The sequence below is a fragment of the Thermobia domestica genome, chromosome 12 (assembly GCF_964235325.1).
Source record: "Thermobia domestica chromosome 12, izTheDome1.hap1.1, whole genome shotgun sequence".
Classification (NCBI taxonomy): Eukaryota; Metazoa; Arthropoda; class Insecta; order Zygentoma; family Lepismatidae; genus Thermobia; species Thermobia domestica.
Genome location: NC_137465.1, coordinates 149929292 through 149942817, shown reverse-complemented (window position 1 = coordinate 149942817; position 13526 = coordinate 149929292). Strand labels below are relative to the sequence as shown.

At 33.4% G+C, this 13526-nt stretch overlaps 1 protein-coding gene across 5 annotated transcripts in view; it reads right to left on the bottom strand.

Annotated features, from left to right (window-relative positions):
- The window catches only part of Vps13B (vacuolar protein sorting 13B), a 218443-nt gene that overhangs the window by 191814 nt on the left and 13103 nt on the right, over positions 1 to 13526 (bottom strand). For all 5 annotated transcript variants that reach the window (XM_081734267.1, XM_081734265.1, XM_081734269.1 and 2 more), the window contains exons 5-6: positions 4797 to 4978; positions 2402 to 2505 (exon numbers count right to left, since the gene is read on the bottom strand). In XM_081734267.1, the coding sequence (XP_081590393.1) occupies positions 2402 to 2505; positions 4797 to 4978 (286 nt within the window). The remainder of the gene's footprint in view (positions 1 to 2401; positions 2506 to 4796; positions 4979 to 13526) is intronic.

Sequence of the window (13526 nt, the reverse complement as noted above, 5' to 3'; positions counted from 1 at the left end):
GACTGTGAGCGCCTTATATTGTTGCAGTCCGGACGATTGAAATTATTCGTGAACACTTTTGTTCAATCATGATTATTTCATAATTGAATCGGTGAGTAGAAAAAGAACATTCCAAAAATAAAGGATAACATTCCACGATAACAATTTCTCTATAACTAAATATCCAATCCCATTACGTTTCGGAATTTTAGGAAATGAAAGGCCTTAACATACGCTACAAATCTCCCATACAGATATTTTTAAGTAAACAATGGTATTTCAAGTAAACAGTTTTACTTTTCGTTTTCCAAAAGTAACGTGTTGGGGAATATTCTCCTTTTTCTACTCACTGATTCAATTATATTATTAATACATGTTGGAAATTGAAATCGGGTCTATTCATATGCAAATGCAGGATATAAATTAGCAGATTCTCAAAGAGTTCTTAGAAAAGGTAATAGTACCATGCCAAATTACAGACAACTTTGCAAGCTTTTAATAATCATCACCTTAATTATGTGAGAATTGTACCTTTAACAGAAGCGAGTTTCCTGTAAATTGAAATGTTAGCTAGAAGAAAACTATGCAGAAGATATTCTGGTCGAACAGGAGGTGCAAAGGAAACTCCGCTTGGAGTTTTCGAGATTCTACATTTCAGTACAGTGGATTTCGTTTCTCAATGTAGATATCGTAAATAAACTTTTTTTTTTTTTTTTTTTTTTTTTTTTTTTTTTTTTTACCATACAAGATTCCTTAAACAATAGAGGCCAATGCTATTTCTACCCCATTTACTACAAAGTTATACAAAGAATACGTTCAGTACTTTGTCTTTCACGAATCATTCTAAGTTGTTACTAACAACAAAGATGAGTTCTCGAATTCTGATGTTAACTTCCTGCAACGCATGGACCGAACATCAACAGACAACTTTCTTCATCGTTTTTACGCAAGCGATGTATCCCACCCATTTTATAAGCCTTGATGTAATTTAGCGTTTCTCAAACTTTTTTCAAGTTAGGACCATTTTTATTAATCAGAATGCTCTCCTATTATTGTCTTCTTCGAAAGCATATTTATATTTTTTTAAAGCATTAAAATTTCCTTAATTTTATGTTGGAATTCATAGAAAAAAATAGGTATTAGATATTTTAATAGTTGAAGGCTACCAAGAATATTTTTTATATAGAGCAGACAAGGTAATAAATTTTACAAAATTTTGTCCTAGGACAGAAAGTTAATGACACTTACTTATGGAATTTCTAAACTCTGAAATTCTAGACTATAGTGTGTGATACGTAATTCATTTGAATTTTCCTTCCTGTTTTTTCCAAACTGAAGTTCAAACTACGATCGCAATGGCAGACCTAGCAGTTCACAGTTTAAGAAATGCTTATCTAATTAAAGGTGATTTCACCACAAGAAATCGTTAACTTCAGGAAACGCTCGTAACACCGGCATTGCTCTATTTTTTTAATCACTTAATCTAAGTATCAGAAAAAAGAATTCTTAGTTGAAAAAAAAAAGCTAAATGTACTCTTTCTTATATAAATCAAAATGCTTTTTTTTATTTTTATTTCTAACCTGATCCAGTTGGAAATTTGGCAATATCACCTACACCGTCCTAAAGAAGGATGGGTTGCCTTTTTGTCAATGGTGTGAAACACGAATTTTATTCAGAGGATTTAGGATTTAGATGTTTGAGCTTTCGGCATCTATAGCCCTAGTAGCCCGTCACATTTGAGGGATGATGTCCAAACGAGCAAACAATCCAGAGAAAAGGAAGAATGAAAGGATTGGGGAAGGAAGGAAGGAAGGAAGCGCTCTGGGACCTATATGTGAGGTACCACCTCGGCATTTGCCTGGTGTGAATGAGGAAAACTCAGGAAAACCGCATTCAGGATGGCTGGCCTGAAAGAGTTGTTTACACTTTTTCGACCGAGTGCCCCCACCGCAAGAACCGAATTTTATTCTTTGAAAAAGATTCTATTATGTGACGAATACGCCTTTTAGAATTACAGGTTATTAAACTTCCTCCACATTCTCGTTGGTTTCGTTTATTTTTGTTCCGAACATTTTCCTTAAGCCCCTGTTTTTGGGAAATCTTTCAACCATCATCACGAGTTATTACCCAATGTATTCGTGTCCACTACTACAAGAGACAATTCCAAGCTTTCATTTTAACTTCTCGCACACGAAGTGAGATGGTACAAGTGACTGGATATATACGATGAGAAATTCAACTAAGTTTGATTTTTAGGAACAAATGCAGATAGTTACCACTTTAGTCCACAATCATTCTTTACTAAATACTGTACTATTCGAAACAGAATTTGCATTGATAAATTATTGACTGATGTATAAACTAATTAGACAACATGGTTTTGTATAATCTAAAATAAATGTGAGTGACTAATCTATTTACCTGATATACATCTATCTTCCCTGAGGCGTTTCTCTTGTCCAAACAAATAGTTACATCAGTCAAAGACAAGAGTTTCCGAAGAGTTAATTGGGGAGATGAAAGTTCTGAAAGAAAGAAGTTAATTGTATTTATGGTTACCCACGTTCACACATACTTATAAATGCTACTACTGAGCACCAGTATTTACTTCTAAGCATATGCAATATTAACACACTGTAATCGTAATCAAATTGTAACATCCAAATTACAAAATACGGCAAGAATAAGAATGCAATACGTGTTTTTGTAAATGTAACAAAAAAAGACTATAGGCCTAATAAATATAAAGATGATACGCAAATAATTTTTATGATTTGTCGTCTTCTGGCTTTCCTCTTCAAGCGTACACACCAGAAATTCAAATTTTCGTGGGAAGGCAACCCACGTCATAAGCAAGCAAGGGTGAAAGTTAAAATTGAAAGTACACATAAGAAATGAGCAGTTATCAAAATAACTGTAGATAAATCATCCTGTTTCTCGAGCTTCGAAGTTATGGTAGATTATAAAATTGTCATGCAGAAACAACTTACAAAGAGTGTCGGATGTCAAGTTATGTACGGCAAACGACAATGTTCGGCCAGTGAGACCTTATGCAAATTTACTTTTGAACGGAAGAGGGAGATGAACAGTTTCTGGTCTTTTAAAGTCATACTAGGTGCTTCACGGGAAATGGAACACTTTAAAACTTTCACAAAACTAATGTAGGTAGGACTGAAGAATTATATGTTGTAAGTACATAACCTTGTACGTACATACTCCAACACATATAGCATTAATCGAAGCCCGTTATTCAGACCTATGAACTGAATATGTCTGTTCAGCAAGTGAGGTTGCGAATAATGGAGCAGGGCTGTGATGAAATTTGTTCCTCCAGTGCAAATCCCCGAAGGCGATACATAAGGAAATGAACTACACCTGTTCCTATAAAGAAGTGAGTAGCAGAGTTAGACAAAACTAAGAAACAAACACACACACACACGCGCGCGAAACGTACAGCAGAGACTCTGGACACTTTTCAAAAAGCGTTAATGCTCTAATTCATAATGATGCGAACAGGCATAAATTCTCAAAGAAAGAAGCTAACTAAAAGTGAGTACGTGGAGGCATCCAGTCAAACCATTTTACAATTTGAATATGAAGACGAAAAAATCCTGTCAAGATTAGTAACCACGGATGAAATATATTTATATCTTTACAGTACAGACTATTGTCTCGTCTCTAGAAAAATTACTCCTAAAAATGTTTGAAAGGATTAATAAACCTCTACGGCTGAAGAACCTGCTTCACCCTGTGGCTCTATTTCATTTGCCACACAAGTTCACGATCCATACCCAGTTTGGATATTCTACTATGTACACAAATTCAGTTGTCAGTTTCATCTTTCAGATTCTTCTTGTCCTTAGTATCTGCCATTACCAGCCGAAATACGGTTTTTATTTGTAATTATTTCAGTATAGGAAGCATTTCAGATTAGGTTATTATTATTATTTGCTTCTTGATAACGCGAGTGGTTAAGCCACGAAAATATGATGTTCTGTTATTTATACTGAAATGAAGAACTGTGAGAAGGAAAATATCGTGTTGGCCCAAATATATTATGACCTCGAATATAATAAGTACAACGTTTTTGGAGATGATTTTAATAAAAAATAAATAAATAAAAATATACCCAGCCAAAAATATTACACATTTTGGAGGTATTCTTTAATGGAACTTACCAATTTAAAACTCTCTCTAAGATTTAAATCAGTCTTTAATGCTCATTCTTCTGATGGTTATTCCGTATTCAGCACTCTAGTGATATGCTCGGATTAATTTAAATATTCCGTGGAAACGTAGTGAAAATACATTAATAGCAAATTTTAAATGTTAATCAAATTCAACCTGACACATTACCATTACATATTCTCTACATACGTCGGAACTTAACGAGTAACGAATCGATGCAGTTCGGTCGCCAGAATATGATACAGATAATACAGTCCTGCGTGGTATAAAATAAACTTTTTTTTTCAAGTGTAAAAGACTAGCTTTCGATTATACTACAAGTATGGTTTCTACGAAATCGTTTTCATACTAAAAATATCGTTCTATATTTAAGTTAATTCAGTGATAAAATGTTAGTTTGTTCTCTTCCACAACCATATGAAATGAAAATATTGCACTGACATAAATATACTATTTTATTATTTTTCCTGAGATCGATATAACGATGATGAATTTTCAAAACAGAACATAAATTAGCTTGTCAGAACTGCGTAATCAGCAATAATCTGTCCAAAATTTATTATAAAAATTATTACTAGATCTAAGTATATAAAACGCTATTAAGATGAACACTCTGATAAATTTTTACCTGTGAATGCTGGTTCCCAATGCTCATTGGCTGATTTTAATGAGACGGTTTTAACATTTACTGAGAGAACAATATCCTCTTCAACATACTTCAATATAAGATTGTTGCACACAATTGTGATGTTACTTACTATCTTATTAACTAAACTTTGTACATATCCAGGTGGAGTTTCAACAACAGTCCTACAATACAAAATTACATATTCGTTTAAATTAGTATCACATAATATAAAGTACAATCCAGGAATATAAGTTAAACAAATAGAATGTCACAAAATACAGTATTACAAGAATATCTACGAGTACGTTAGAATAGAGAAGAAAACTGATTCAAACAACGAACATCTTTTTCAAACATGGCTACTGAGAAAAGAATAGAAGATTCAAAATCGTAACAAAAAACTTGCCACGAAAATATTCATATGGTTATTTTTGAAAATCGCCTGTAATCACCTTGATCACGAAAAGGTTTATGCTGAACAGCGGATTTAAGGACTAAAAAAGCAGTTGCAAAGGTATTCTACAACCACGTTGAATACCAATAATATTGGCGATGTCAAGATGGAGGTACCTGCGTTATCGCTGGTTTACTCATCAAATCTTGAACACGGAATGTCCCTAATATTTACATCGTAAGCTTACTCATCATTAGATATTCATTCTTATAACACTCGTAATAGTAAAAGATTTGATATAAAAACAATTAAAGCACGCAGAGGGGTATGTCTTTGTATCAGGGCCAAAGACATGGAACGCTTTGCCTAAAGCAATTAAAGATCAGAAGTCATACAACAGCTTTAAAAACACCTTAAAAATTTACTCGTTCAATTACCAGTGAGTATCCTCTAGGATTCATGATACGTACAATTTCGTGTGATACCACTCAGTGTATCTCTTTTCCCTTATGAATGGGTTTTTGTATTTTATTTGCTTCAAATGTATCGTAGTTCTAGGTAACTTTAAAAAAAAAACTTGTATTTACTTATGTACTACTTTTCATATTTAATGTTTATCTGTTCTTATCATTGCTTCCCTACTTTTGTATTATTACTTTTTTTTTCTTTCCTTACTTATTTTATATGGGGTATACCATTTATCTTGATACGCCATTGTAACTTTTAGTACATGCTGGGATTTAGTACACTACAAATACCGATGGGGGGATATTGTTTGACAAACACTGCTATACAATTAACAGTGTGCAAACCCACATAGAGGTGTATTTCTTTAAATGACACTACATCAGGTTATTAAATACTTCAAATCTACATATTAAACAAAAGCTTACATTAGCAAATAGCACACTTGTTATGCAGGGTTGCAAACTACGGACCCTACAGAATCATAAACATCGAAAAACAGCCAAATTTTGAAGACTTCTATATCTTGAAGGCTTCGAAAAAGAGCTTAGATAAATATCACATTCAATTACGTAAGTTGTTTTGAATAGACATAAAGATCGTAATATAGTTTATAGTAATCTGGTATCTCAAATTATTCTGAACATATAAGCAAACTGGTAAAAATTGCTATATTGCTGAAAATGGCGAATTTCTAGGAACGTTTTACAACGGTTGTTGTTTTTCTTTGCTTCTATAACATCTCAACAATAGTTTTTGGTAGGAACATTACAAGTTCTCGGAATTACCTAATTTTGACCAATGCTGCAAACTTTACCAGTGTTTACTGTATCTTCAGAACGGTTTTAGATATAAAATTGCTGTAAATGGCATTATTATCTTTACATCTATTGACAACCAGTGTTGGCAAAAACAGTGGTTTTTATTGAAAACACCAAAAAACCAGGTTTTTGGGTTTAAACCCGGTTTTTTTGGTTTAAATAATTTACTCTATGTATTTATATTAGATATGGACAGAAATTAGTTTGTTTCGCCTTGGTGTTATTATGCAACAACAAGGTTATGCTGGAAGGGGTTACATAAGCTTAAAGCGGAATCCAAACCGCTTCTCGACTTACATCCAAGAGAAATTGTCCATTTGGACACGAAACCGGAACTAATTGGTCACAAATGAGATTGCCGACTCACTCAAGAAGGACTTTTGATAAAAAAAAAAAATACATTGTACTGATCTTTACATAGACGTACGTGTTAATATAACTGTGAAGAGTCATTTCAAAAGGACAAAAAGATAAACAGTTACACAAGTAGAATTATTTATAAATCGGGAAACTCCCGCCTTAACCATTGGGAAAATCCTGTTATTACTTTAAATGTATTTGTATGTAAAATTTTAACGTCAACATATCATAATCACTACGCTAAAACTGAGGTATTAAATTACAAATTTGGAATGTAGATATCATTCAATAAAATTAAAACAAAGTCAAATCCAAGTCGATGTTGGACGCTACATAGGCAGTTGATAAATTTTGACAATTTCTATCAATAAGAGGCAAGCTTGGCTTTTTTATAAAACAACAGGAATTCATTCAAGTAGAAATATATAATTTGGTTTCATTTCGTATGTTTAGGCTTAATATCCTTATGAAATACCAAGGTTATCACGGAGAAGACTTTCGCTTAAAGGGACACCTCGAATCGCTACTTGGTTTACACTTAAAAGATGGGTTGTGGTTCGACCGAGAATTGAACACGGGACCCCTTGATTAAAAGGTGAAAAGTAGATAAACGTAATGCGGATGGTTTGATATGTGGAAACGTCACCATTAAGTTCAGACGATTTAAAGCATTTATCGTTTTTTTTTTTTTTTAACTTTTTTTTGAAAAAGAAAAACAGCTGGTTTAAACCACCTTGGATTTAAAAAAGTCAAACTTTCAATCTCTTGTAAGTTAGCTCCTATTCATCTCAAATTCATCACATCATAGAATTACGCTCAAGTAATTAAGATGTGCGTCTCACTTGTGTTATTACTGCTGTAGAAGTTATCAAAATTTGGATGTTTGTGATACCGTAGCGTCCTTGGTTTGCAAAACTGAATTTAAAAAAAATGTGATATTATAAATTTGAAAAATGAAAATGAAATCTTTAAGTTTTACGTCCCAGGGTTATGCCGGTTAGGCTAAAGGAGACGGTGATGATGAGGAATGAATGAAATGGTGAAATGAAGAAAGTGGGAGGAACGGAAGAACCCCGAGAAAACCCACGCACACGGTGTTTGTCCACCACAAAGTCCACACGGCGCGAGCTGGGATCGAACCAGGGACCCCAAGCACCGGAGGTGAACGCTCTACCACTGAGCCACCGCGTCCCCCTATTATAAATTTGAGTTTGACATGTAGATTTCAAATGTGTAATTATCTGATGTAGTGTCATTTGAAAAACAAAGCTTTATGTTGTATGTTATGTCAACTTAGTGATATCACAGAGTTCGTCAAACAATGTCCTCCCAGACAATACTTGTATGTTACAAAATTTTAACGATTTTTGTTTATTGGTTTAAAAGTTACAACTGCATATCAAGGTAAATGGTTCACCTTGTATGAATATACTTATCTTAATGAGAGGTAGATGTTAGAACAGCCTTGGCTGAATTTCGCCTGTTTTAACAATTAAGCAATTAGAATTTGAATTATTTAAAAATGTGTTGCAGAAAACATAGCTGAATCTGTGGAAGCATCTTCACAAATGACTACTAACGGTGCTTCCGATGCGTTATCTTTTGCTTTTGTAACCATCTCAGATTGGAAGAAATATTTTGTATAGTCATCTATCAAGACGGCTTCCACACACTCACCTATGAGTTCTACAACATTATCTTATTGTCAATTCCAAGGTCCATTTTATAAATCAACATCTAGGAACAAAAGACAACTACATCTGAAATAGGAAATTTCAAAAATAAACATATGACGACATTTGCGCAATATTCTTACTTAAGAAAGCTACTTGATTCAATAAGATACATATTCAGTTACTTGATTTAATAAGAGGCATATTCAAATCGATTAAAAGACATTTTTAGACTCATCGCACGAGGGTTGGGCATTTCGCAATAAGCCATCGTATCTTCTTGTATTATAAGGAAAAGAATAGCGGTAGCAGGCCGGGAATTTCAACAATGGACAGAATATTTTACCGTATACTATCTGATAAAATTATACAAATGTGAACATTTCAGCATACACCCTGTCTATGGAACTATATCCCATTGATCATATCTTTTTCCTAATAGCATTGCTTTTATTACTTCCAATAGTCCTGCATAAGTAGTCTTTGTACCTCTTCACGAGCATTAACCCGTATCTTATTAGCTGACAAATACCCGTATGTTATTAGACGACGACGACGACGACGACGACGACGACGACGACGACTACTACTACTACTACTACTACTACTACTACTACTACTACTACTACTACTACTACTACTACTACTACTACTACTACTACTACTACTACTACTACTACTACTACTACTACTACTACTACTACTACTACTACTACTACTACTACTACTACTACTACTACTACTACTACTACTACTACTACTACTACTACTACTACTACTACTACTACTACTACTACTACTACTACTACTACTACTACTACTACTACTACTACTACTACTACTACTACTACTACTACTACTACTACTACTACTACTACTAATAATAATAATAATAATAATAATAATAATAATAATAATAAACATGCTTTCGCAGTCTCGTCAACTTAATCTGTAAGATTTGCAAATGGGAAAAAATATTGTGGACTGAGTAAAATACGAAATTTCAGTTTTCAACTTGCATACTTTTTCTTCAAGACTTATTACGTTCTTAACATAAAGGAATACTGTGATTACAGAAGGAATATTTCTCAAATTCTGATTGGTGAAGAATGTTGAAGGAACTCAAATTAGTGCAGTATTAACACTTTTCTTCGACCAACTACCTTATGAGTGGATTGATATACAATAGGTGAAATGAGTGAGACTGGAAAGTAATGTTTCTTTGATTATTACTAATCAACTATGTAAGATATGGGTTAGTGCTCGTGAAGAGGAATATTTAGGTACAAAGAGTATTTATGGAAGACTACTGGAAGTAAGAAACGTAATGCTATTAGAAAGGAAGATAATCAATGGAATATACTTTCACAGACAAAGTCAGTTTCCTGAAAAGATGTCCTGAAGTAGGCAGTAATTTTTAGTCGAAATGTTCACATTTATATAATTTGGGTGCTCTCGGGGTAAGTATTTTTTAATGAATACGCTTCCTATTTATTTAGCTTTTATTTCTACACCACTGTAACAATAATTAAACCTAGATTCTTGCTGAGAGATGAGAGAAATAGGAAACGAAATACAATTAATTCAACTCTTAACAACCTGATGCTACATTTCGTAGGCTAAAGGAGACGGATGATGATAGTATGGGAAGAAATGACAGCAACTACATACTACCTCCTCCCTCTACACCCAAAAAATATGAATCTGGCTTAAATTGCTAGCTGAGCAAAATACGTTTATTGTAAAAAATATTAATGTGGAACAGTTTCATCAACTATCCACTTTGGATTCATCAGACACTATCTGATAAAGCCAAAGTGATAGTTGACGAAACTGTTAACACTTTTTTTTTTTTTTTTTTTTTTAACACAATAAACGTATTGTTTTGCTCAGCGAGTAGTTTAAATCAGATATAAGTTTGTTAAAAGCAAGACTTGTACAATGGAAAATGTTACAATGAGTATGGAGTTTACGTTCATGTCCTTGGTTTGATTCCCGGTACTCATCCACGATGGTGGTACAACTACTATGATCCATGAATTCACAATGGAACTGAATGGGATGTTTTGTAAACGTCCCACTATTACCCCACACACACTAAAGAAAACGGATAATAAGATCAAGAGCATAATAGAAGAACCAATGGAATAAGAAAGTACGAGGAAATATAGGAGATCACGAAAAAGCCCACCCACATGATGTAGTTCAGCACGAACTCACATATCCTGGAATCGTACTAGACTCATCGGACGAAAGTTGGCCATTTTACAATAAGCCATCATAGATTCTTGTATTATAAGGAAACAGTACCGGTAGTAGGCCAGGAATTTCAGCAATGGAAATCAATGTTTTACCATACACTAACTGAACTAACACAACATGTGATTGACAGGCTCCTTCACGGGGTGTAACGACATGAGTTTGGTCGCAAGTTCAATTTGGCGTAAATCAGAATATTTTATTATGTAGGAGAGGCCGAGGTAATAAGAGACAAAACAAAATTTAGTACTTGCGTCGAACTAGAAAAAATTTATGTGATTGTACTAAAAAAAAAATGAAACCTGCTGAAGTATTAACACATTTTTCAGTTATTTTTTCATGCAAAAAAAAAAAAAAATGAAAACTTTTGTTGAAGTCAGTGATTCTTATTACCCCTAAGCGGTACTCACTGCTTATACAAATAAAATAGAAAATAAGTAGAGGTTTTAAAAAAACATCTTCAAACAATTCTGAACAATTTACTTTTTCTCAGATCTGAAATATGCACATACGTTCGCGAAATATCAAGATTTAAAAAATGAAATTCGATAGTTCGTTCTGAAAATTTATTTGCCTGAGTTGAGTTTTATGAAATCTACATACACAATGGATTAAACTGACACTACCAAATGAAAAAGAATGCTGACAAGAAATTTTCTGGAGAATGTCGGAAATGAAATTAAAAAGTGCTTAAATTCTCAACGAAGAAAAAACACCACATTTGAAAAATAGTTCTAGCTAACTTAAATGGACTGATGAAAAAATATTGTAAACCTATTGCTGACCAAATTTTATGTAAAATGTATGTAAAACTACATTTTCGAAAAACATGTAAAATGCATACTAAACCTTTTACGATGTACAGTCGAACGAACATATGAAAAATGTACAAAAGCGTTTGGAAATGTTATGCTAGCCTGTGTAAACTTTGTTGGAAATGTTATGCTCGCCTATGTAAACTTCAAGTTAACATTTAGAAACCTCATAAATGTAATTTAAACTTTAGTGTAACATAATTATAGGAGGTAGTCCCTATTATCTTAGGCTGGGCTACTTAAATAAACAAAGGAAAAATGTATAGGCCATAAAGTACTGTTGACATATAGGCATGAGTTTAACAAATATTAAGATTAGTCCTACAAACACTTAGGCTTACCAAAAGAACAAGAGTCATATTTAATCTTTCTATTTTCGTTTCAAAAGTCCCTTTTCACTTTGCCATAAACACAGCAAATTTTTTTGGAGCTGTCCTCTGTAAATCTGGAATGGCCCGGTTCCCTCCAGTTTAATAGGTCCATAAAACACAAATCTGGATGTCAAAATGGGCAAGCCAATTGAAACCACTTACTTATTTTATCAAAAATTTAACCTATTTGTATAGTCCTTCAAAAGCAATAACCCTCCCAACATACCAGTCAAGATCGTAGTACACAGCACAATACATTTCTAAGCAAGATTCTACTCTGGTTGGATTAATTTCTTCTGGCAAACTTCCATCGGTTGATGATGAAATTAGTTGATCTAAAGCATATTCTTCACTGTCACTATCTATGCACAGACTGACTGGATTGTCAAAGTAGGAGTTTTCTATTTACTTTCTATATACAAAAAAAAGCAGGTTACACTCGTCACATGCGCTAAATAAACATAAATTTGAACTGGGGTAATAAGAGACAGCTGTCTCTTATTATCTCTTCAAAATTTATAAGAGACATGCCCTTATTAACTTGAAACGCAATGTTTCAGCAATTTCTTCTGGCAAACTTCCATCGGTTGATGATGAAATTAGTTGATCTAAAGCATATTCTTCACTGTCACTATCTATGCACAGACTGACTGGATTGTCAAAGTAGGAGTTTTCTATTTACTTTCTATATGCAAAAAAAAGCAGGTTACACTCGTCACATGCGCTAAATAAACATAAATTTGAACTGGGGTAATAAGAGACAGCTGTCTCTTATTATCTCTTCAAAATTTATAAGAGACATGCCCTTATTAACCTGAAACACAATGTTTCAGCAATTTCAAAATTTTAATCTTCATAATCTTAGTCACAAAGTTACATAGCAGTCATTTTCATATTTCTAACTGACTTTTCACATTAAAATTTTATTTTAAAACAGTCACGAACTTCCGTGGTAAGTTCAAAGTGAAGGTATTTTTTTTCATAGTGTGACAACAATATAAAAACTCATATTAGTTTATAAGTAAAAGTGGGGTAGGGAAGTAAAGGCACTGATGTTATCATTACTTTTCTTTTTTAATTTTGATTTGATATTTAGGACACGGATTGGCCGTGTCTCTTATAACCCCTGTTTCTTATTATTCCGGTCTCCCCTATTGTTAACTGGCTTTGAGATATACAGATACATTTTCTCTTGTATGAAGAAGCTCCTCGTATAATACTATTGATTTCCAAGAAGAAACGTTCGCAGAGTGCAAAAGTGAATGTGTGATACAAAATTTACCTCATTTATGTAAAAAATAATTTCCCGTGCTATAACATCATCATGATAGGTATTATGTCATTATTGGTAGGACATTTTGCGCAACTGAGAAGCTTCCATACACCACTGTCTTCAACTAACCTCTTCGTCTTTAGGTACAATTTTTCTCTTTTAATACCGTCCATTAATTGTAGCTTCTTTCCCTTCCTCGTTCCACATAATACAGTTCCTTATCAGCCTTTGTTCCAATCAGTTTCTCTTCCGCTTTTCAATTACATTTAAAATGGTTCTTTTCTGCCCCACTATTTCTA